The 25,605-nt window shown below is 45.5% G+C and overlaps 1 protein-coding gene across 2 annotated transcripts in view; it reads right to left on the bottom strand.

Annotated features, from left to right (window-relative positions):
- Nucleotides 1-813: 813 nt before the first annotated feature.
- Nucleotides 814-25,605, bottom strand: part of LOC126526163 (monocarboxylate transporter 12-like) — a 39,723-nt gene continuing 14,931 nt past the window's right edge. The window contains exons 2-4 of one of the 2 annotated variants that reach the window (XM_072283999.1): nt 20,695-20,838; nt 13,828-14,808; nt 814-1,660 (exon numbers count right to left, since the gene is read on the bottom strand). In XM_072283999.1, coding sequence (XP_072140100.1) covers nt 1,443-1,660; nt 13,828-14,808; nt 20,695-20,838 — 1,343 coding nt within the window. In that variant the 3' untranslated portion in view covers nt 814-1,442. The remainder of the gene's footprint in view (nt 1,661-13,827; nt 14,809-20,694; nt 20,839-25,605) is intronic. The other variant, XM_055068009.2, reaches the window with a different exon arrangement.

Here is a 25,605-nt window from a genome sequence, read left to right as displayed (position 1 = left end):
CTCTGTCCACGAGCACTCGAAGCGCGCGAAAGTTCCGCTTTTCCTCGTACTCAAAGCAGATAACAAACACATAAAAACAATTTTGAGCAGGAGCACTAACGGAGTCAGAAAAATGCTTCTGTGAAATGTCCCATGTGCGGAGTGAAACGAGAACAAGGTGAAAGCGAGAACCAAGGTTTCGACAAGTGGACTTGTATTTAAGACAAGTCCATTTGTCTCCCGCTGGCTCCCGCTTTCATTTTGTTCTCGTTTTGCTCATCGTCTTGAGTGTCCATCTCACCCCTTCCCCCTGTTTTACATGTGCGGAGTAATATATATGCCGGTTCTACAGCAAAAAACCCTTATGTAATTAAATTGCGCGCCCGGCGAGAATACTGGCGTACAAAATAGAAAAAAATAAGAAAAACAGTGCCCGCAGACAGAAACGAAAAAGAACAAAGCAAGTCAGTGGCTTACGAGGAATTGCTTAAGGTGAACAACGTCTACGACTTAAGAATACTGGCACACGTCAATGTTCTCACCCCTGCGGTGCCCACAGAGTCACACGAAAAGAGTCACTTGTAGTAGCCGGAATAGTGAAATACCCACAGGCGCACATGCACAACTGTGCGCGCACTGTCACAGAGAGACAGCTCCACGAAAACGCTGTGCTGCTGTCGTGATTGAAGTCCTCGGTAAAAGGGACACGAAACCACACAGTTTCGACGTCGACGCTTGGTTACGCACGTCCGCTGTAAAGGTTGTCACGGTTAACGTGGCGTTCGGGCATGAAATCCACCAATCCCGTCGACTACGACATCACGTTGTAGAAAATGAAGGAAAAAGGGTTTATTTAGCTTAGTTACACGGCTCCAGTGCCGAGCCCCACTCCATGCAGATGCAGGTTAACGTCTTAGTTCACATCAGGACCCTACTCACGAGAATTATCTGCTTTTAATCCCATCGTCTTCCCTAGGCGAGTCGACTAGGAAATCTGAGAACTATCCAGCAGCATATCGCCATTGTCGACTCCGTTGCAATAATATACCCATGCTATCCATAACCCGCAGAAACTCCGCCTCGAAGAAAGTGGTTTGGAATTTGTCGAACAAATCATGCACCGACACCTGGTTCGTTCGCCGTTGCCCAGCGCGTTCTTCGCTCAGTCTGCAAGGTAAGGGCATTTCATGGAATCCTGCAACAGCCGGTTTACACGCTGTCTTGACGGCTGGATGAGTGCCGAGGGATGGGTGGTGATTTGACTCGTTGAATTAACGGCGCCTATTCATTCGTTGTCATGGTTCCCTCCCGTTCATCCTTGTCTCCGGTTCCCAGGTAATGGTGCGGTGAGCGCTTGCAGTCGCTGTCCACGCTGTGCTGACGTCTGGTTAGGAGGTGCGGTGGTTGGACGCGTGACAAACGTTTAATTAACACCCTTGATGGCGTTGAGACGTAACAAGGTGTCACTGGCCAGCATCACTTGCTGCTGTTCTGCCCAGCTCCAGGAGCTCCGTCCCTATTTCCTTTCGAATTTCCTTCGAGTATTGGACCGCCTTTGTCGGCAATAATTGTTTCCTGCCGTTGAGTAGTTTTATGATCCAGACAACCACCATCAAACCGTTAACGATGGCTGTGGAGTGAAGGAGACCACTGTAGGATCCATGCCTGTCTCGGAAGTAGCCTGCAAATAGGAGAATCACGTAAAGTTGCGTTAACATCTGTGCAAAAGAACGAACCTTGTGTTCTTTTTTTCTTTGATATTTTAGGAATGCGTGATTTACATTTAGCGATATGCGAATGAAATAAAAGGTGAGACAATATACTGCGCAGGAAACGGTCTGTGCGTTCCCAAATTTATCACCATCGAAGAAATATTATAGCTTGTTGTTTTTATTTACATTTACAAGAAGAGAATATTGAATAGGCCTAGTGACCTGGCAATATTGACCGCGCCCGCTGTCTCGCCTGAGTCACAGTTGTGCAGCGCCTGTATGTTTTACGTCCTGTGCGCCTCGGCTATCATTATCGTGTGGCTATTCATGACTCCAAAATGCAGTAGCCGCCTTCATCATTCCGCAGGTAACGCAGACCCAACGTCACTGTGGCTCCGAGGATGAACGTAGCCATTCTCGCTGGATTTTAATGCGATAGCGTTAAGGGTACTGTGTCGCAGAAAATATGGTATCGGCGAGCGAAAATGTCCCTATATATTGAGGTATATATGCCACGTCTTGCTATATCACATGCCACACCAGTCTATCACTACAGTTGCTCATACCTAGTCTAAAATTTTTGACAAAGTTGTTCCTCGGAATTTTGAGGTGTTCGCAAATATTGAGAAGTTCAGTGCTTACAAATCGCCGGGGTTGCTTAGTGGCTAGGGTGTTGGGCTGCTAAGCACCAGGTCGCGGGATATATTCCCGGCCACGGTGTCCGCATTTCGATAAGGGCGAAATACGAATGCACCCGTGTACAAAGATTTAGGCGCTCGTTAAAGAACCCCAAGGGCCCCAAATTTCCTTAATTCCCCACTGCGGCGTACCTCATAATCAGATCGTGGTTCTTGCACGTAAAAGCTCACAATTCAATTCGCTGCTTGCCGACGCCCCTGCTCAGTGGACAGTGCAATACCAAGAATGGAGCAATACTGTGAACAAACTTGCAAACGCGTGGTCAGGCGGACTATACGGGGCGATCATATTCAGGGTTTTAGGGAAATTTTCAAACTCGCCTGTTGCAGGTTACATAATTCTAGTCCTTTAGTTTGGCTATTGAGAGAGGGAGACATTACTAGCACGAGAAATTGGCGTTTGAGAGAGGGAGACATTACTAGCACACACATTCAAGTATTTATTAAAAAGTCACTCATCTGCTGCTCAACTACTTACCTTAGGGCATTTATTGTAATTTAGAACTTGTAACCGGTGAGTTTGCAAGGCGTTTGCATTTACAATGAATTTTCAGAATGAGACCAGTTTGGAAACATTTGTTTTCATTAGGAAGTTACTTAATGAATTTTCGTAAACTAAATGAATATCTGGTAGGATTTCATGTGCTAGGAAAGCCCGCCTCTTCGAATAATACAGCTCAAAGACAAAAACTGTGCTATTGGCCACAGGTTCTTATCTTTAAAAATTCCATAAAATTTAAAAATGATCACCCTGTATAGTGCGACGTCTCACAACGAGAGGCCAAAACGAAGAAACACACGGAAATTATCTGCAACGCGTAAGTACGAAACACAAGCGCACGTGGCGATTCGACAGCGCGCCGCGTGGTAAACCACAGGCGGCTTGAGGTTAGGGCCCAAACACGTTCAATGCGGTCGTCCGTTTCACCCGCGGCCGGCTGCGTGCGGACCAGTTCGGACGCGCGCAAGGCGGATCGTGTCGCAAAGTTTGGTGCACGCTGGACCTGCACGAGCGGACCGCGCTCGCACTCCGTCGGGACCGCGCGGTGTGTTGACAGCCGACAACCGATCGGCGGAGAAAAGGTGCCGTAGGTCGGCCAACTGTTTCTAACAGCAAACGACACTGGCATATTTCTGTAGGCGTTAGTTCAAGTTTCCGCGTCATGGTGAAAAGCTTTCACATTTTGTTCATGCAGCCGCATGTGTTGCATTGGCGCCGTCCTCCTTGTTCGAAACACTGCACAGTCATCTCATCCGCCTTATCTTTCAAAAATGCATAGCAATATCATGTCGAAACGTGGTCTGCGTTGTCTGGTTGAGCAAAAGCTCTCGAATTATCCAACGTGCCACGTTCCAGGTGACGCGAAAGTGATAGTATCGCCGAAAGTGATACTTCTGAATATCCCCTTATATCCATCACTATGTATACTCGACTGTGTTAGGCGCGATGGCGCAGTTTATGTAGTGATGCTATAGTATTGTATGCTAGTATATACACCTTCTCAATCACTATCGAGGAAGTTAATAGAATTCTTAGATTGACACATTAGGACTCTCCCGTGCTCTTAATGCACACGTTGCCTTCCTATTTTTCGTCATTGCCTCGTGCACAATTTCATCGTGATTGTTCTTTATTTTTCTGTTTTGTGGAGTCTTATACATGTCCTACTTTCACGAAATAAAGCCATTCGGAAGTCTTCTCTTTGTGTGCCTCTCTCTTTCAATTCATGTCTTGCCTTCCTCGCCCAGTTTAACATTTTTCTGAGTCTATGAACCGACTAGCCCAACGACATGCCTTACTGCTAGTATAGAGTCTGGCATATACCTAGGCACTATAGCACCAGTGACAGCTTGCAAGAAAGCAAATGACGCACACAACTGTCGCGGAATGCCTCTGCAAAGGTCAGGGCACCCTTGTTTACCCCTGAACACGCGTGTGAGGTTGCGAGTACAGCTTGCTGATTTGCTTGTGTTCGTTTGTTGACTATTTTTTACTCTGACAATATTGAAAGTGTGCTTAAAACGCTTTCATGCCTGAAATGCGTTTTCCTTTTTTACTCATATAAACCCACCAAATGCGAAATGCCGCATAAAACATGCCTTTTAGAAATTTAATACTTCCTCCTTGTGAATTTTCTAAAGATAAGAGAGCCTTGAATGATGTAGAAAAATTAAAGATGCCTTCAGCCATGCATGAAGTTCTTAGCGTGTGTAAAGTTGGTGCGCATAACGGTTAACCTCATGCAGCAAAGAAGTGAAGGTTTAGCAGTATGAGTGTACAATTAATTATGACTAGCGTAAAAGCAATATGTAGGTTTAATGGTCACCTTATGCAGAGGTAGTGATCACATGTTTTTAAAGAGAATATTTATATGAAAGCAGGTATAACCTTATGTTGCTCACAAATCAAATTATTTTGAAATAAACGAAATATTTACATTCTTTCTTGCTGGCCTGGTGGCTAATCTGTTGCCCAGTTACTGTATGGACGTTCCTAAATGATCTGTTCTGGCCACATGTAGGCTCTCATCGTCGCCAGGACCAGACGGCATCACCTACGCTGCTTTATGTCACCTAGGTAAAGACGCCCGCGGCAGACTTCTGGAATGTTACAACCAGGCATGGAATGATCGCGTCGTTCCTGAGCGGTGGAAGTCCAGCCGCTTGATACTACTCCTGAAGCCTGGAAAGTCGCCACTTGACCTAGCGTCCTACCTACCCATTGCGCTGTCCAGCTGGGCTGGGAAGGTAATGGAAAGAATGATTCTCACACGCCTAGAGTGGTATTTTGAGCGCCACAACGTATACCCCGAGGCCATGGCTGGGTTTTGAAGAGGCCGTTTCTCTATTGACAACGTCATCGACCTCGTGACGTCTATACAAGAAGAAAAACACCGGAAGCGTATATCGGTTGCACTTTTCCTCCATGTGAAAAGCGCCTATGATAATGTAACGCATGAAGCCGTCCTTGAGGCCCTGGAAAATAATGGAATTGGTGGACGCATGTTTCAGAGGATTTGGAGCTATCTATTCAAAAGATCTTTCTTTGTGCAGAGTGTAGATGGCGGAACCGCTGACCGTTACACTTGCCGTGGCGTCCCGCAGGGTGGGGTTCTTAGCCCCACTTTGTTCAACCTTGCAATCCTTGGACTTGCCGACGTTCTACTACACAAAGTAGGCCTTTCCATATATGCTGACGACATATGTATGTGGGCCTCGGCAGTTGCACGTCCTCAGGTGCGTGCACGGTTCCAAAAAGCAGTTACCCTAACATCGTACCTGCGTGCTGAAGGTCTCAGCATTTCGACCGAGAAGTGCGCCTTAGTCGCTTTTAACCACAAGCCCATGACCTGGTACCTCATTTCTATTGACCACCAAACAATTTCATACGCAAAATCTCACCGATTCCTAGACGTTATTATCGACAGAGACCTTTCATGGAGCCCGCACATCTCATACTTGAATAAGAGGCTTACTTCTATCGCCCACATAATAAGGTTTCTTGCTGGTACAACGTGGGGCACATCCATGGCATTTATGCTTCAACTATACAGGACGCTCTTCCTAGGATACTTGCAATAAAGCACACCAGTGCTGCCCAATGCTAACAAAACTAACAGCCATGTCCTACAGAGCATTCAAGGCCAAGCCCTTCGAACATGTCTGGGGCTACTTCGAAGTGCTTCAACCGTAGCAACAATTGCCACCACGAGAGGCTACCCAATGGTGACCTATATAGCTATCGATACACTCCGGGCGCACGTTCGCAATATATGCAGAGTGCCTGGCCACCATCTCGCTCGCTTGCCTGAGAAAAGGCCCAATGCAGCGTTTTCCAGCTTAGTTACGGCTAACCGGCACTCTTTGTCATTGAGGTACTCACCCGCAACAAGAACGCCATCCCCTCCGTGGTGCTTTAAAAAGCCTCCTGTGTACCTTGCTGTTCCAGGAATAGTGAAGAAAGCTAGCCTGACCACTGCGGCTCTGAAGCAGATCACACTGGAACTTTTGCATTGTTCATACGCTAACAGAATCCATGTTCACACGGATGGTTCCCTCTCGGAAAATTCAATGGGCGCCATTGTTATACCACCTCAATCGGTCGTCATCAAGTTTCAGACTTCACACTTAACGACGTCTACAGGTTCCGAACTGGCCGCTCTTCGCGCTGCTGTCGAATACATTGAAAAAGAAGCGCCCAACAAATGGGCAATACTTTGTGATTCGAAAGCAGCCCTCCATAGTTTGCGAGGTTTACGACGTGGCAGTTATGAACAGCTGGTGTCTAAAATCAACGAAATTTTGAATTGTGCTTCTGAACGAGGACATGCTGTCATCTTTCAGTGGCTGCGGGTACATTGTGGCATCGTTGCTAACCATCTCGACGATGTCGCTGCCCGACCTGCCCAGGATGGCGCACCGACACTCCTTATACCTTTATCGAAAGTAGACACTGCAAGAGAGCTTCGCAGTCTTACTCGTGCCACCACGTTAAGTTACTGGCATACACCACAGGACTCTAAGTGTAGCACTGTAGTTTATACAACCTCGACCCATCACTGAAACTTAAATTACCAGCAAACCTTTCACGACGTGAAGCAACACTGCTGTGTCGGCTGTGGGTAGGAGTAGCATTCACCAACTCCTTCAGCTATCGTATTGGAATAGCGGAATCACCAGTGTACGTTAAGTGCAAGTGTGAAGAGACCATCGGTCATCTTCTGTGCCACTGTTCTCGCTTTGACAACAAACGTCAGACTCTCCAGTGTGCCTTGAATGAACTGGATGACAGGCCATTTACAGAAGCAAAGATCTTGGGAGCCTGGCCTCACAATTCATTAGCCCAGAAAGCATTTCGAGCGCTCCTTTACTACCTGAAGGCAACAAACTTGAGTTCCCAACTGCTCTGTAACCAACTGTAACCAACTAACTATGTCCAACTAACTAACTGAGTCCAACTAAGTCCAGCAAACTGAGGGAGATACCAGCAGATCCCTACCAGCAAACCAGTATCTCCCTGCCAGCAAACTGGAAGTGAGATACGATCTCTCCAATGCTATTCACAGCGTGTTTACAGGAGGCATTCAGAGACCTCGATTGGGAAGAATTGGGGATAAGAGTTAATGGAGAATACCTTAGTAACATGCGATTCGCTGATGATATTGCCTTGCTTCGTAACTCAGGGAACCGACTGCAGTGCATGCTCACTGACCAGGAGAGGCAAAGCAGATGGGTGGGTCTAAAAATTATTCTGCAGAAAACTAATGTTTAACAGTCCTGGAAGAGAACAGCAATTTACATTAGGTAACGAGGCACTGGAAGTGGTAAGGGAATACATCTACCAAGGGCAGGTAGTGACCGCGTATCCGGATCATGACACTGAAATAATCAGAAGTATAAGAATGGGCTGGGGTGCGTTTGGCAGGCATTCTCAGATCATGAACAGCAGGTTGCTATTATCCCTCATAACAAAACTGTATGACAGCTGTGTCTTATCAGTACTCACCTACGGGACAGAAACCTGGAGGCTTACGAAAAGGGTTCTATTAAATTGATGACGACACAACGAGCTATGGAAAGAAGAATGATGGGTCTAACGTTAAGGGATAAGAAAAGAGCAGATTGGGTGAGGTAACAAACGCAAGTTAATACACCTTAGTTCAAATCAAGAAAAAGAAATGGACTTGGGCAGGACATATAATGAGGAGGGAAGATAACCGATGGTCATTAAGGGTTACGGACTGGGTTCCAGGGTAGGGAAGCGTAGCCGGGGGCGGCAGAAAGTTAGGTGGGCGGATGAGATGAAGTTTGCAGGGACAGCATGGCCACTGTTAGTACATGACCGGGGTAGTTGGAGAAGTATGGGAGAGGCCTTGGCCCTGCAGTGGGCTTAATCAGGCTGATGATGATGATGATGACAATTATTTGTTCAACAAATAAAATTGTTTGTAGCATGTGTTTATTCTTCATGAACGCTGTACTAGTGGGAGGGATCAGAGACTTATGTGAAGAACTCATTGAGTTTTGCCCCTGCGTCATATAGAGACTTTATATTGTTTTCGAGGATTTAATGCAAATTCAAATAATTTGCGAACCTCCCGTGGTTCCCCATGTGCGATTGCTAAATAGGTCTATGTCTCTCGAATATAACATATAATTCTGCCGAATTGCATATATGATCAAATTCTCTAATTTTATAATAGATGAAAATGTCAATGAGAAAACTGTAGAGCAACATGAAAAACTCCCGATACAGCCTTCTGTTGCCCACTACGTAAAATTTTGCGTTAAAGAAGGCCGCGAACACACGCAAAATACACGCGACTGGCCGTTCGAGGCACTTTGCGTGTATTGGCACGCTTCTTTCAGGCTCGAAAAAACACTTTTATGTAGCCCGCATTCAGGAACAATCAATGCTGTATCGAGAGTTTTTCATGTTCCTCTACAATTTTCTCATTTACAGTTTTCGTGTAAATATAATGTCTGAGAAGTTGATTATTAAGACAGGTTCTGTATTTAGGCGAAATGCAAGAGCTAACCTGAGTATCTCCGAGTGGCGGCTAATACCATTATCTTGGTACGGTCCAGCTACGTGGCATTTGCATATTTTTAAAGCTTGGTGCATCATAATTCAGGCACCTTCTCATATATATATATATATATATATATATTTATATATATATATATATATATATATATATATATATATATAGAGAGAGAGAGAGAGAGAGAGAGAGAGAGAGAGAGTCAGATCGTTTCGCGGTGAACATTACGGTTACATACGCTACAGTTGCCGGGAAGTGTGAGAAGCTGTCAGGGATCTTTGAATACTATCTTGTTCCACTCCCAACCTTTTTTTCTTTTTATCCAGCGGCCCTGGCACAACAACCACCGCTTCGCGGGAAATCGCAAATGATTGAGTGATGCGCGAAAGTAGGTCACCTTGGAGCTAGAGAGAGAGAGGGAGAGGTGGCTTCAACGGACCGACGCGACGCCGCGTGCAGGCGCTCTTTTGTGGCCTGCGTTATCCGCGCTTTCTTTGTCCGCGCAAACTCTCGCCGCCTTTCTAGCTGAAGTTGCATCGTCCCGGCGATCTATCTGCTGCCGTCACATGGTCATCACCGATCGCGCCTCGCGAGCGTCCTCACCTAAATAGTATATATAGTACACCCTGACCCAGGCGCAGTCAGAACGCCGGCGAGAGTTTGCGCGGGCATGGAACGTGCGGGCAATAGAAAAAAAGACATTTCACCGAAGGGTCTTGGACTAATATATTCGCATTCCCTCACGTAAGCAGTGATAAGTGTCTCCGCTGAATATTGGTCCTTCTCTGAGGCGGTGTTAATTATGGGGTTTTACGTGCCGAAGCCACATTCTGATTATGAGGCCCGCCGTAGTGGGAGACTCCAGAAATTTCGACCACCTGGGGACCGAGGCGGTGTTGAGTCGTCTGTTCCGTGCATGGGCGCGGCGTGTAGCCTCGTCAAAATAAAGCTGCGAACGTGACCATGGTGCCTAGATGTTTTAAGGCGATAGCTTTAGAGCACACGCTCGAAGAAGAACCCGTCTGTGTCAGAATGAGAAAGAAATCACCGCTTTTTTTACTCATTTATTTCAGCAAAAAATACGTTAAATCAATTTCGGCGATATATCTTTCGTGAATTCAGGTCGAACATAACGTTGGACCCTATGGGTCCATGCCGGGGAATGCAAATAGCTTCACTAGATTGAGAACTTTGTAAAATCGGGTTTCGTTATACCGAGTTCTAACTGCAGTTCAAAAATGTAGTCGCGCACAGAAGAATGAGGATGTATGCTGATCTCTCGGGCACTTCATTGCACGCGTGAGGAGCGTGTGCACACGATGTTTCTGTCCGTGTGGCAAGGGTGTTCTGCCCATTGCATCTGTTGCACATTCTGTGCTGCAGTCGTAATAAAAATGTGAAATAATTGAAATTTCACTTCCTGAACGCGCGTTACGTGCAAGCGTATGGGTGCATTCCCATAGTATTGCGATGGCAATTACATAGGAATCGTGCCCATATAATTGCGACAAATATATTTAGATATCAAATATACGCACACTCCGTGCGCATTTCTGCCGTCGTCGCCGCCGCAATATTCCGTATAAAGTGCAAGGGCGATAGCATTCTTCCCGCATGCCATAAGCTGTATGCGCGAGAGAAAGCGTGCGACGGTGAGCCGATGATGGCACGAGGCGTTCATTTGAGGGATCGCCAGCCGTTTGCGCGCAGGCGCCGTAAGAGCGGGCGCGAAAAGGAAATGCTGGGGGCTTTTGCTCCTTGAATGTACGACTCTGCCTAGGAACTACGGAGGAGGCTTCTTAGCGCGTGCTGTATGCGTTTGTCCTCTAGACATGCCGCCATTGCGGGGTAGGGTCGACTTTGTTTACGCTCCGACGCTGGCTGCTTACGCGGGGAGGCAGTGGGCATGGACGCCCTATTTGGTGATCGCTGTATCCGAAGGGGCAAGGTTCTTACTGGTGTTGTATAAGGCGCTGGACGCTTTTTTTCGTCGCGACGACAAATTGAATTTTTTAGTAGCGCTGGTCCAGGAAGGCACATGTAACCGGCAAACGCAGGCTGCAGGAGAGCACCTGAGGTTATAATAAAGCAGGCGGCGCAGGATATCGAGAGCACCCAATAAGCAGCGGGGCGGCTCGTGGGTGGGGTCGTGGAGGCCGAAGCATACCGGGGGAATTCGCACAAACAATTCGCTGCAAATTTTCTACGCGAACACGCTCGGGCAAGCGCATGTCTCGGCGAGCCCCGAGCCACGGACCAGTACGCGTTCTAGCTTTGGTGTCCTGGAGGCCAATAATGCGAAATAATGACACGTTGTTACAATTAGTAAAAAGCACGAATCAATAAATATAATTAAGTGCAACCGCCAACTTGCGACGCTAAGTTCAGCACTATTGCGACTCGCGACTTCTGCAACACCAGTCAGAACTTTGCCCTCTCAAGGTACGTTGGACAGAATTTCTCGCGCCTGTGGCGCTGGTGCTGAGTCAGTTATGCCGGATTAAGCCTTTCTGGCTTCTTACGGCGCTCTACCTTAAAAAAACACTGATTTTTCTGGTAGAGCACTAGTTGTCGTAGTAGAGGCCCAGCCGTCCCCAAATTGGGTGTCAGTGCCCGCTGCTTCACCTATTCTACCGCGCTGGTAGCCAGCGTCTGAGCTTAAACAAACTCGACCCCACTCCGCAATGCCGGCACGCCTAGGGACAAACGCATACAACACTCACTAAGAAACCTCCTTCGTAGTGCCTAGGAAATCATACATTCAAGGAGCAAAAGCCCCCAGATTTTTTGTCTCGCGCTTGCTCTTACTCGCGCCTGCGCACAAACGGCTCGCGATCCCTCAAATGAACGTCTCGTAATGATGGCGACTCAATCTCGCGCGCGCCAGGGAGGAAAGCGGGAAAGAAACACGCAGTCTTCCATCGCGCGCCAGCCTCCGGAGCGGGAGGGAGGGAGGGAGGAGCGGGATGGAAGGCGGTGTCGCATTCCGAGAGCAACTGCGTATTCGGCAGCCGCGCGCGCCCATCTTGAGAGTGATCTGGGGCCGTATTCTGAAACGTTCGCCTTCCGCGATAGTCATGTTCAATAAATCAAGCGACTGCTTACCCGTGACGTCAGCGTGCACTACCAACACGCGCTGTCGAATGTTTCACATGGCATGAGAGAGCGCATCGTGCGAGTGCAGAGCGGCCCGGGTGTGTTGTTTTCGAGTGTAGTGGCTGCAGCACGGTTCTGCGCACTGAGTACGGTTGGTTACGGCCACTCTAGGTAAAATAAGTTGAATAAAGTGTGGAATGGTTTATTTTAAATGAATCAACAAATATCGCCGCGAAACAACGCTTGTATGACGCCACCAGAAGACTGCGATAAACTACCACCTATCTTATCTCTATTACACTCCACCACCAACCGAACGCCAAAAGACGCCAAAGGATGTGTTCGTTTATTCAATTTATGGCGAGAGCACCCATCGACACCATGACGTTAAAATGACGTAAGCCGGAACTACTAGATGGCGCTATTTATTTTCCGGTTTCGCTAAAACAGCCAATCAAGGCGCGCCGTTGGCGGAGACGTGACCAAAGCGATATTTTCGTGGAAGGCGAACGTTTCAGCATACGGGCCCTGTGTGGAGGGCACTGTAGACGCTGCGACAGCTCATAACTTCGTGTGCTCTGCGTTCTTGCCGCTCTGTTTGCGTTGAAACGATAGTTATCTCCATAACGCACACTCAATTGCATTTGACAGAGAAGATCAACCGCATTCGCCAGAGAAGGCCAACCTAACGCGCCTCCGCTTACCCTCCTCCTCCGCGGCGCATCGCTTCTCGTATCCTTGCCCGCTTCGCTGAACACCACCTATAGACTTTTTTGTTTGAGAGCCTCACCAAAGTCACATTAATAAAATGCTAGAACCTGTACAGAACCGTGCAGTCCGATTCATTTTCTCAGAATACTAACAACATTCTAAGGTCACCGAGCTAAAATCTCGCGCATACCTTGGAAGTCTTTCGGCACGCCGCAGAATAGCACGTCTGTGCCTATTCAAGTTTTATCCCACGTCAACCTGTACTCCTGCCATTAAGCCAGACCATCGTCAATCAGATCGCAGCAATAACGAGAAAGCTGTATACCCACCATCTGCTCGAGCCACTGCGCACATTTCTTCATTTTTTGTCAAAGTATCGCAAGATTGGAATTACCTTCCCTCTAACGTTGCGCTCCTCTCCAGTTGCATCGACTTCAATATAGCGATCAAAAAATTCTATAATATTAGGCACATTTGTAAACAGCCCACATTTCATTTAAAACTGCTTCACTGGGGCCTTTGAGGTATTGTAAATAAATGAATAAATATTCTAAGTGGCCTTCCGTTGGCGCGCGCTCTAAGGCACCAGTGCGCCCCTTCGTACTTCCCCTGGCGTGCAGTTCTCTTCGAATTCCTCGAAGGCTAATAGGCGAATTCCTCCTCAGACGCTCGCTTCCATCGCAGCTTCATACATGGCACTAATGATTTCACGGGCGAGCCTACGCTTGCGCGAAAAAATCACAGTGACGTTTCAATCCGCAAACGTGGGTTACGTATAAGCGTACGGACGCCGCGAACACGCACGGAGACGTCGAAGCACAAACGGAAAATGCCCCAATGGGGTCGCGGATGCTACATTGATCTTGACGGTGCTTCGACTTGTGTGGTGGTGCTTGGACAATGTCGGCAACAGCTTCGCAGTACATCCACTTTCACAGGGTGGAATGGAGGCGGCATTATTTTTCTCTAGTTTGCGCTGTTCCCATAATAGCTCTAACACGTTACACTACTGCTTAAAGATGACATTTGTAACATGTGCGAAGTGCAATCTAAGTAACACTACGCTGTTGACAAGTACAGACTCACCGACGATTGGTGGGCGCAGAAGCAACGCTACGCCAATGCAGAAGTAGATTGCTCCCATAACGACGGGAAGCTTCTTGAGACCAAAGTCTTTCGCAATCACGGGGGCTTGAAGGGCGATCCTCGCGCCGCATGTGAGGCCCATCAGCGCCGAAGCAGCCAGCATCATGTGGAACGTACCAAACCACGCGAGCATCTCGAAAGCAGCACCTTGGACAAGATACCCCAGGAGCATCACGGACTCCAGGGACAGAATCTTAGAGTCGATGATGACACCGCTGAGAGCTCTGGAGACGATGTCACTCGCGGAGAAAGCGTGAAGAAGATAAACTGAGCTTGAATGTTCAACGCCATGGTCACTTGCTAGGTCTGTTGAAAGCAGGACGTATAATGCCATCCCGAAGTTCACAACCGTGAACGACACAGCGCTCACTAAAAATGATAGTGTGGCGAATGGTGCCAGTTTATGCTTGAAACAGTCAACGACGTAATTTCTCTCCAGCCTGCTACTCATCGAAAAGCGGGAGGAGGTGGGTGTACCATTGGTATTAGTTAAGCTGATACGTTGCACATTTTTCTCTACACTCCTTTTATCCAAGAAAAGATGCAGTTCATCGTTACTTTCGACACATTTCGCAATATTGGTGTCTTGAGAAGTGGTATCCCCGCCTACAGGACTCCTTGCAGTGCAAACAGTGTCCAACGTTCGGCGTTTTCTATTGCTCAAGAAATTGTGCTTATCTAACCATGGTGGGTCTCTTAGAGCGATGCAGCACGGAAATGCGTTCATCAAGATGGCTCCGTAGAGTAAGAACGCTGCGTGGATACCATAGCGTGAGTAGAAGAGTTCTATAAGCGGTGGAAAGACGATTGTGTTGAGTCCTCCGGCGGTGAACATCAAGCTGCAGGCGGTGGCCCTTCGCTGCTCAAAGTATTGTGCCACGAGCAGGTTAACAGCGATGTAGAGCCCCGAAAGCGTGGTCCCTGAAATTGTGAACGAAAGAAGCTGTTTCATTTTTAAAACCTCAAGAGTGCGTCGGAAGCATAAAGCATTTGCATGTAGGAAGAATATCTGTGCGTGGCATGCTTTCTTTTTCTTAAAAGTTAAAGGATTTGTGCGCTCCTCTGAGATCAACTTCAAGTTAAGCCAGCATGCAGAACTAGCAACAGCAAATCGTCTTCGACGACTATGCGCAAGTCTGAACCATTCAGTAAAAAAAAAGTTTGATTTTATCGCTGCTTGAGTTGCAAACTCAGATCGTGGGAGCCGTCGTCTTCAGGGTCCAAGAAATCTACAAGTGCACATCAACTTGTGTTTGATGGAACATGGCTTGTGCACATGTGTCGTGCTGGAGCAGTGCATTTGTGCTCATGTGATTCTATAAAATTGGTCGTACCCGTGAATTTGGGGCTGGGCAATTTTCTTGTTGAACACTTTTATATAGGAAGTAGCACTTAGCCCAGAAAAAAATATTATTTTCCTAACGAGAGCTGGACGTTCTACGTAAAAGAATACTGCTTGTTGTAGAATAAAGGTGAGTATAATGTACGCGTTCCTTTTTAGGCGTTGATTGGCCGTCCCTGAAAGAATCATCATAGAATTGACTCATCTACGCCGTTGGTCACACAGCCTTCAAAAAGTGCTCACATTACGAACCACGTTGAAGTTGCCGTGCATCGGCGTGCGGACATACGGGCAACTCACTCACTTTGATTAAAAAGCTCTTGGATAAGCCCAAATTCGATTGCACCACTTCTGGATTCATCAAGTTCACCAATCAATTGTCACGAGGATTGACTCACGTTATCCGCGAAAGACAAGATGACGACAGACCAAACCACGAATAGGTTGGCAAGAGAGTGCGTCGTTGCAAAACAAGTGATTGGACATGATGCAACAACGCTTACCGTTGACATTCTGCTCTAAGAATATTTTGATGTCTGACGACACTATCGCGTGGTATTGATAGGAGCTCAGCTATCGATATATCAGTCGATATCCGTTTGTACACAGAACAAAGTGTGTGATGACAATACTTTCTGTGGGTTAACTGCTTATCCTATATTTGTTTCACTTGTGAGAGCTCCGGACTTGTTCGGTAGACGATACGCACACAGTAATCCTGCGCAAGCAGAGATTTTCCGTAGGAGCAGCCATCAGGTTACGCTCAAGACAAGGGCGGAATCTGAAATCTTCAAAGAACACTAGACCTATATAAGCGAAAGGCATTTGAATATAATTTGCAATGTTAGCGTTCAATCAACACATTATATTGATGCAGCAATTCGAGCATAAAATGCTTGTTCTGCTACTTGCCCCTTTGTATGAGTGTAGATTGCAGTGATTAATTGCTTGAAGGCTTCCACAAGCTTGGGATTGTCACGTACCGGCATTTGACTTGCCAGTAGCTAAGTTCGTAATTTTCCTAATAATAGTCATAAGTGATCATTTGGGTGCAGTTTCTAAAAAAATGTGTGCCACTTCGGAAACAGTGTTTCAACATCAATGTTTTATTCACCTCCTACATGTTTCATCTGTGTCTTTGGAAATCAGTATGAATAACCAACAAGTCCTTTTTGACGTCGTAGAAGAGTTACGCAAAGAATGAAACTTGTGACAGAGCCCATCGCCTGGCTTACTCATTATTATGTTTGGTTTAGTCTGAGGCCGGCCTAAACATTTTTCAGGTAAAGCCGGCCACTTACAAAAGGTTGGCGGCAGCGTAATGGTAATCACCAGACTGGTCCCAGTTGACTCCATATAGCCATGCGCTATGCTTGTTACCACTGTCACTCTTTCGCAACTCGGGAAGACAACAGGGCCGTTATTCACAACAAAAAGCTCTTGCGCTATGCATTTTCTTAACTGTAAATGGCAGTGAAACTTGAGGCTACCCATATTAGTGGAGGTGGCCAGACAATGGCAAAAAGCTGTAACGAAAAAAAGCTTTGTGAATTCGGCCACAAATTTTGCTATATATAGGCAGAAAACTCGCATGAAAAGTAGCGGCTGTTGCGCCATGATAATCTTAGAAGTATTACTACTTTGGCGCTTGCAAAATGGAAGCGACACTATTTAGGAACATCATATGGTGGCTATCTGGAATTCAAGATTTCCTTTGGAGAGCAATAAACCTTATCGCCTGTCTCATCGCGCAAGTGTCCATTGTATTCTCCTTGCTCTTTCAGGGCCAGCGCCCATCGTCTTTACAACAGCTCCCAGCTATATCTCTACTTAAGTCCTTTATATGGGCAAGGGCTTTCCAACAGAAGTCTCTGGTGGGTACTTGTTTTCATGCAAGGTCAATCGCGGCTGCTTATAATCAGCGACAGCAGAATGCCCATTCAGTGCAACAAAACTACAATCGTTTAGAAGCGCAAGCCAGTAGCAGTTTTCTTATCGGCATATTAATCTCAAGCAGCTGTTTGAGGAGCAGGCCAGTTACTGTTGACACATTTCTTCAAGGAGATTGCTGGATAGGCCCAATTCGTTAATACAAATTATGCCGAAAGTGACTGCACCTTGCAGATATCACTTTGCCAACCAAAACTTCATAATTATAGTCCCGTTACATTAGGTAAACATGTGCCGCTTACATTGAGGAAAGCAGAAACAGGCAAATGAGTCTGAAAAGGCAGTGTTCCAGTTTAAGAATTTTGTTGGATGACTTGGTATCCAAAAACCAATGCGCTTCCGATTTACAAGCTCAATGTACATGAATTGAAATATAAGTGTTCTCCTAGAGAACGTGCATCCTAAATACCAACCAATGGTAGCACTTCCCGTGTACAAAACACGCGTCATCCGTTTCCTCTGTAACTGTTCATGTTTTGCAATACAAGAAAATCGCATGCGCTCGTCCTTTTTATGTTCAATATTTCACAACGACAACAGTACGAAACCTACGAAGAAAAGGCAAGTGTCATACCATTGCCTACACCCATATTATTTTGATGGTGCGACACAAAGTACCCCTACCCCTGAAAGGAACATGCTCAAGAGCGAATGTGTAATGCGACAAGGAAGGGGGCTGCTGCGAGTAACTGCTGCACCCGAAGAAAGGTCTCGCTTCTGGACATCGAAGCCAAGGTTCCAACTTTAAGTTCAAGAAGGAGGAGGGAGATTGTTAACTTATATTGAAAACAAGATCCTGGTGCACACGCAACAAAACGTCAAGCATGATTATGAATGCAAGATGACATGAGGTGGCACTAATTAGAGGCAAAATAATTCGATGCTGCTAAACAAATAATATGCGAGTGCTTAATTCGCGCACGGCGATTCCCTCTCCGCCTTTGAAGCATCCACAGCAATTAAGTGCTCGTAAGTGGGTTTCATAATTCTCTGTCACATCCATTACGCTGCCAGCATTTTTACCACACTAGCTGATGATGCGGTGCTTCAGCCTCGCAATACGGCTAATAAAAACGATATTTCCGGACGTCTACACTACCCCCAACTGCCGGTGCTGTGGAATTCACCCGGCTACACTTCCGCATATGCTCTGGGAGTGCCCAGCACAGTACACCCAGACTAACACCACGACTCTCTCGTCGAGGTTGCATGAGGCTCTGCGGAGCTCCGCCCTCGACGACCAAACCTGGGCGACCCAGCACGCCCGCGAAGCGGCGGCGAGGCAAGCCCTCGACGTCCCTTCGTGGGAGGCTTAGGCCCGGCCATCATAAAGTGCTGGTTCTACAATAAAAGTTTATTCCTCCTCCCTCGTTCAGAACCACCCATGAATATCGCACTCGTGCTTCTGTGGCAGTACGCAGCTCAGAGACCGACGAGCTAACATTTCAGCTATCGCTCAACATAAGCGCTTGATTGTCCTTGCCGAGTACTGTGGGCCGAATAAACTCTTGACAGCAGTGGATTTTGGGTAGTGTTCAAGAAGCCACCGGAGGCATTATGTTTTGTAAATTGCGTGTTATTTCTAAGAAAATTTCGTCCGGTGCGGGAGCCTGCCGCTGGCGCAGTCAATGAGTTCATAAGCGGAAGAATCGGCGAAGTCTGCTTATACTTTCTCTAAATATTGGTAAATCATTTCCAACAGAATTTTCCAAAAGCTTTTCTGAAACCTTGCTTAGAACTCTACATTGAGGAGCGAGAACAAATGAAATACCTGGAGTAGTTTTTCTTCGGTGTGCAAACTTAAGCCTCCTGCACAAAGTGCCTCTATATGCCCATGAATTCGGGAAGCAATGTGAGGTCGCTTCGGGATCCACAATAGCAGTCATACTCCAGGAAGTTATAGAGGTGTCCTAAAACCCATAGGCCACGTACGTCTGCTCTAACGAGCATTCAGTGAAGGGCCAACTGTGCACCAAGTCATTCACGTGGTACACCTAGCTACAGGCTTCAATTGAGCCTCACAAGTGAAGTACGCGCGCAAGTAAAGTATCAGTCAAGCACAGGCTAGTCTATTTGTAGTTGACAGCCTGCTGTGCCAGAACCAGATAGCAAAACATTAGTTAACATTCATTTCGCGACATATTTCAAACGGTTCAGTAGAGAATTGAAATAAAACGGGGCATAATTATATGTGAACAAGTGATATTCATTAACGCACCCGCGAGACCATTCCTCGGACCATTTTGCTTTTCAGCTGCACGCGAGTATTACTTGACAGGTTTGGTTCCATGTGCTTCATTCGACCTGAAACGGGCCGTTCAATGGGAGAGAGATGCAAAATTTGCTGTGGAGCTGAATATCTGTAAAAAACCTCGGACACGACCTTCGACGCTTCTACCACCTGGCACAAAGTTGAATTATCACTTGATTGTTTACTCTTTGCTAGAAGTTGCCAGTTCATAATAAGTTCTTTTCCTGAAATAGCATATCCCATAGTGAGGGAGGAAAATTCACGTGGTAAAATGTTATTTTCGTATACACCGTAAGATCTCGCTTGTTCGTCATCTAACTTGCTAGAAATATCTATTTTGCTAAGTTTACAAAATGAAGTTTAATCAGGATGATTGAGGTTCTTCTTCCAATTAGTTCATGCCAAAATAAACATTCAGACTTGCAGTGTTATCTCTATTGGATGTATAAGGCCATTAAAATGTAGAAGACGTATAAGACCAATTACACAGGGACACTCAAACAATTGTCTAATACACTTGCCACCCAAATTATTTAAGGTGCTCTTATTTCATTCTTACAATAACAAAATAGAATCAACTGGGCCATTTAGCATTCTACAGTTCTTTAAATACTTTTCAACATTGGTCATGAAAGGAGTACGTGTATCTGGTGTTGCGCAGACATTTTTATTTTTAGTGCGATAGTAATTATGCACACCCTCCGGGCGCATTTCCACCATCCTGATGTTTCGTTTAGAACCCACGTGCAATACAATCTTGACTACTCGCTAAATGTTGTTTGTTCGAGTGAAAGCGTGCGAGGGAGCGAGCTGTGGGTGGTGGTTCGATCTCGCGAGCGGAACGGAAGAAGGCAAGGAGAAAGCGTGCCGTCTTCCATTGCGCGCAATGCCCCCGAGAGTGGGGAGAGGGGACGTTCTATAACGGTGTCAGCTGTGCTTGGCGCTGCTGAGCACGGTCGCGCGGACCCTACTTTAAGGCGGTCTGCAATGGGGGATAGAGTCTAGGTGGCCAGAGAGCTGATAGCTTCGTGTGCGGAGTGTTCTTACCGTTTAGTTCGCGTTTAAGCGATAGGCACCACGAAGGGGCTCATTTGCTCACTGCTGCTGCCACGCTTGCTCACATTCACGCGGAGTGTGACCGTCTCATGTCTCCTTGGCTGGTCTTAGTTGTCCCTGGCGCCGTTTACAAGCCAGAACACAAATTAGTCAACAATAGGTGTTGACTTACGCGCGTATATTGTTCTAGTGGCGACCGGTTGCTTACCGTTAATGATTCCAAAGAAGACGACAATAAAGAGGGTGCTTTCTGCGAAGTAGCACATGCTCACAGCGATGCCCGTGAGGAAAGAGCAGACGAGAAGGACTTTTCTGCAGGAGAAGCGCGAACATAGCAGGCCAGTAAGGGGACCTGCATGAAACAGATACGCGTCACTGCTGATTAGAGAGAAACCTCATGTGTGATGTTTGTTCAGAGATTTCACATCACACGACATTATAGCGAAGTATAAGCGATATACATAACTTTTCTGTATTTCACTCTCACAGTCGATAATGAGCGTACATTTTAAGTATAATAAAGACTCTGAAGCAGACATGAAAAGGTAAGTTTTGCGAGTGCCTCTTGATTGTCCTGTTGGTCCTATTGATATTCTGTTGACAAATTCGCAGGCACGCTACCTAAGAGCCGGCTATCCCTATGCACAGTTAAGAAATTAAGTACTCCCTTTACCCATGTAACCCTAACACATATACACAGGCACACAAACATTCAAGTGTAAAAAATGTACGCACACTGGGTGAAGTAAATCCTATCTTGTGCCTACTGTAATCTTGTGCCTGCTGTAACAATAAAAATACGAGCGTACGCATGAAAATAAATGTCATAGAATTCAAATTTTCCTTGCAACAGGCACTCAGTGTAACAGAGTCCGCAAGAATGCGCAAATAGAATATGATTGATTAGTTTACTGAACCCAACCAAGGCGCATAGGGCTGCCGAAGAACGTATTTGGAAAGGGACATGCCCGAGGGCCCACAGCCTTGTTTAGTGAAAAAGATCAACAATGTAACTTTAGCTCGACATCTACAGTTGATTGCGGTTGGTCGACATGAGAAATATAAGGAATCAGAATATTTCTAAAAACAAGCGGTTATTCAATGTTAGCAACACGTGTTTGTCTAACCAGCCGATGTCGACTGTACTTAACCTTTCGGGTTGCTCGGCAAGCAGCAGAAATCTGTCGCAGATGTTTATTGTACAAAGATAAAAAAAAAGAGTGAAGCAGTGCTCAAGACATTCCTTGGATGCGATACGTGAAAAGACATGGAAAAAATGACACTTGAGGACGCTGTTCGAGGTAGAGATGCGAAGTGTCACGTTGGCAGTAAAGCTCACTTCCTGGCAATATGTAAACGCGACATTTCTATTACCCTTTTATCCTCCAGTAATCAGCCCATTTCGAAAACTCCTCCGGTAGAAAAGTCCCTGCATAACTCTCATTGCAGAAGCGAAATATAGGATTGGGCAGCTGGGGCTTTGTCTATGTGACAGCTCACATGCCGGGAAACTGAATGAAAATACAATTCTCATTACTGCAATAGGTCCACCGACAAACGAAACATTACACTTAACGCAGATGAAAACCCAAAACCCGTGGTCGATAGCATCAGAGCCTTAGGACTTCGCGTATCGGCAAACGGGTGTAACGGGGAAACCATCAAAATGCTTGAAAACAGAGTCCAAAAGTGCTGGACACTAATCAAAGTTATTTCTCACTCATCGCACAACTGGAATACAAAGAGACAGGCATTACATCCACGAAAATTACAGCTGAATAATCGAATAAGTAAGGTAATATGCTTAATAAGCTTTCTACAGGATTATGTGAGTGCAAATTCGTGCGAGACAGACATTACATCCACGAAAATTACAGCTTAATAATTGAATAAGCAAGATAATATTTCTTATAAGCTTTCTGAAGGATTGTGTGAGACCACGTTCGATGTGCTCAGGCTGCGATACCATTATGCATGATTTATGGATGTGTCGGTATCGTGGCTCCTGAGACTGCACCATTTCGTAGGTCAGGATACTGAATTCGCAGGGTAGGGCGCTATTTACGAGTAGCAAAGAGCAGACGAAGGCAGCGAGGAGAGAGACTTCCGGTCATGGTGCTTTCAAAGGAAATCTCGGACAGTCCTCGACAGCTCGATCACGGGGATGTTATGCGCTTTCCTTTCAGAGCTAGTCCGACCGGAAGCCCCAAACGCTTTGCGGACATTTCGGGATGCCTAATCGAAGAGGTGCAGTGCCCTTTCCCATGCATTGTGTCCACTGTAGGACGAAGGCCTTTGCTAGGAATCTTCAAACACGTCTGGCCTAAGTCACCTAACCCATCGTGTGCCTGCAGATTTAGAAATTTATTCATGGTGTCTAGTTATTTACCGTCCTCAACAGAATTTTTCTTTACTTATCATGCCTATCATTTTTTGTTGTTTTATTGCCTGTTGAGCAGTCCTTCACTTCTATAGCTTCATTTTTAGCGTGGCAGGTTTCAGCTTCATAGGTTAAATTTCAGCATTGCCATTTGATGGGCGTGTTGTTAAACTGAAAGCACATTTAGCGCCTGCAAACAAGGACGGAAGGGAGACATTGTGGTGTCGTCTCCCTTCCAACCTTGTTTGCTCACGCCAAATATGCTTTCTTAGGTTAGCTTTAGCAAATGCAATGATGGTACTCTTCGAGAATAGCGCTAAGTTGTAGATCCTGACTCAGTAGTGCGTGCTATAAGTGTACTGACCAATTTTTAGCCTTTAAGTTTTTTTCTACTGATCCGAGACTCCTGTGATTATTTGCCTTAGGTGACATATTCTATTGCTTTCTTGTGCTGGAAGCATAACTTTTGCTTCTTGTAGCCTCTGAAGTGGCAACATGTGCACTGCAGAGAGTAGAGTATGCTCGCATTAATACAATTGGGCATGTCTAGAAACCGTGTTAAATTTTGAGAAAAAATTTATTTTCCTGCCTGAGCCTGACGACAATAAAATCAACCTTAGTTTCTCAAAAAAAAGGTGCCTTTGGAAAAAAAAGTATAGAATCACCGGTTCGTTTAAAAGCATATTCCCTCGATTTTACCGAATGAGAATTTTGGTTCAATCCGAAAGAAAATGTTTTGTGGCTGAGGCTCTAAAAATATTTTTTTTCCAACTGCAGGCCAATAGAATTCGTTCCAAGTAATTACCACAGAGTATCCCCTCTATGCTGTGAAAAAGAAAAATTTTGAAAACGCAACGATGCACACATTGGTCAAAATTTTTTCTACGCATTTATTACCAGCAGTAAATTTGGCCTTCCTTTTGGCGTGAAAGTCGTGGAAATTTGGGGAAAATGGCTCTCTGCTTATTTGCTCTCAAAGTTCATGGGAAGTGCTCATGTGTGGGCGTGTTAATAAATTACTCAAAATTTTTTTGCGGAGGATTGATTATTTTAAAAAATTTGCCCGATTAGGCGCATTCATACGAAGTAACGCAATTTAGAAAAAAAAAAACATGTTGCATTATTTGTTTGGTTGTGGAAGTGAAAGTCAAGGAACAGACAGAATAAACAGTGCTGCCGGTAGCAGCCACGCATGGGGCCCGAGCATACTTACAGGTTCTTTTGCGTCACGGAAATGCGAGAGGTTGCTTCGAAAAGGACAGACGAACAAAAGGAAAAATTTTTGGGTGAAAACAGTGCAATATTATAACTTTTTAAGAAGATGGGGAAGGTATGTTGATGCATTGACAACCATAATTTTCAATTTTTACTGCTTGAGTAAAACGAATACTACACATTTATACCTTTTTCGTGACACAAGAAACCATATCTGAGAGGAGCTGACAGCCAGACGTTGTGGCGCAAGGTTTGGTTTGTTGTGTTGTTGCTATTATACCAGCTTGTAATCTTCACAGTACATTGGGCTTGCTTGTTCTGAGTCAGAATTATTCAACATGTCTGTTTTGAGCTTGTTTCAAGAGCGCTTCATTGTTTTGGGAAACAGTCAAATCTGCAACGTTGTTTATTGGAGCAGTGAAAGTTGAAAGCTATTGTCCACGGCATGTGGCCATGGAAGCTCTCGTAAATGCGGAAAATGTAATCTCTGTGTGTCATAATATGCGCGTTACATATATACTTTTCCAAGTAAACCATCAACTGGCTTGGGTCCTTTCCATCTGAAGCTTTTTTATGCTGTAAGACTATGAACATATACGAACATGCCTGAGTTTGAACCATTCGTTTTGGTAAGAGCACTAGTAATGACAGTTGTGAATTAGAAATCATTTATTGTTTAACTGAGTAACAATGGTGCTCATGGTGGCCATAATTCAAGAGCCTTAATCGACTTGTGTTTCTTCCTTTTCAGGCAAAGCAGAGGACATCTGAAAGCAGCCAATCATTCCAAATCTCAACCAATTCTTCCTCTAGTCAGTCCATTTCCGGTGTCTAGGCATGCAAATAGTTCTTATTAGTAAAGCACAACAAGAACCATTTTGTTGAGATTCAAGTGGCTTGTTGTTTCATGGACACAAATATATATGTATGCTTTGTACATAGCGCTTACAGAAACCAAGTGGAACATGACAACACTTACACGAAGAAAAACTGGTGTAGAATAAAATAACAAAAGGAAAAAAATGCGCAGACAGCACATTCGGTGGGGTGTATGTCCTATGTGGTTTTATTGCTGCCCCGTTTCCAGGTAAATCTGAAATTTGTTAGTTATCCATTCTGTAATGCACAACTTGGTTCGTTAATTGCACAAAATAACACATTTCAGTGAACCAAACGATTTGGCAGGACATTTATGCAAGCATTATCACTTAAATACTTAAATTTTGCAAACCGCCTTTGCACCTGTTGATACGAAGCAATATAAAGGTGAGCAAGTTCGTATGGATTCATGGCATGGAATTTCAAGCATAGAAAACTTGGACACGATAAGAATGAAAACAATAGTCTTTCCGTTTTCCTTTTCGTTTTTGTGTCTTTTATGCTCATACCTTTCCTTACCACGTTCTGTCCGATTTTCAAGTCCCCGTTTTTTCATTACTAAAGTATGGGCACGTAGCGTAATCACAAGCACGGGGCTCAGTTTACAGAATTTCCGTTCTACAGAGCTCACCGTTTAGTTTTATT

This window comes from Dermacentor andersoni, chromosome 8, assembly GCF_023375885.2.
Source record: "Dermacentor andersoni chromosome 8, qqDerAnde1_hic_scaffold, whole genome shotgun sequence".
Classification (NCBI taxonomy): Eukaryota; Metazoa; Arthropoda; class Arachnida; order Ixodida; family Ixodidae; genus Dermacentor; species Dermacentor andersoni.
Note: the sequence above shows the minus strand (reverse complement) of the source record. Positions and strands in the feature narration are given on the sequence as shown.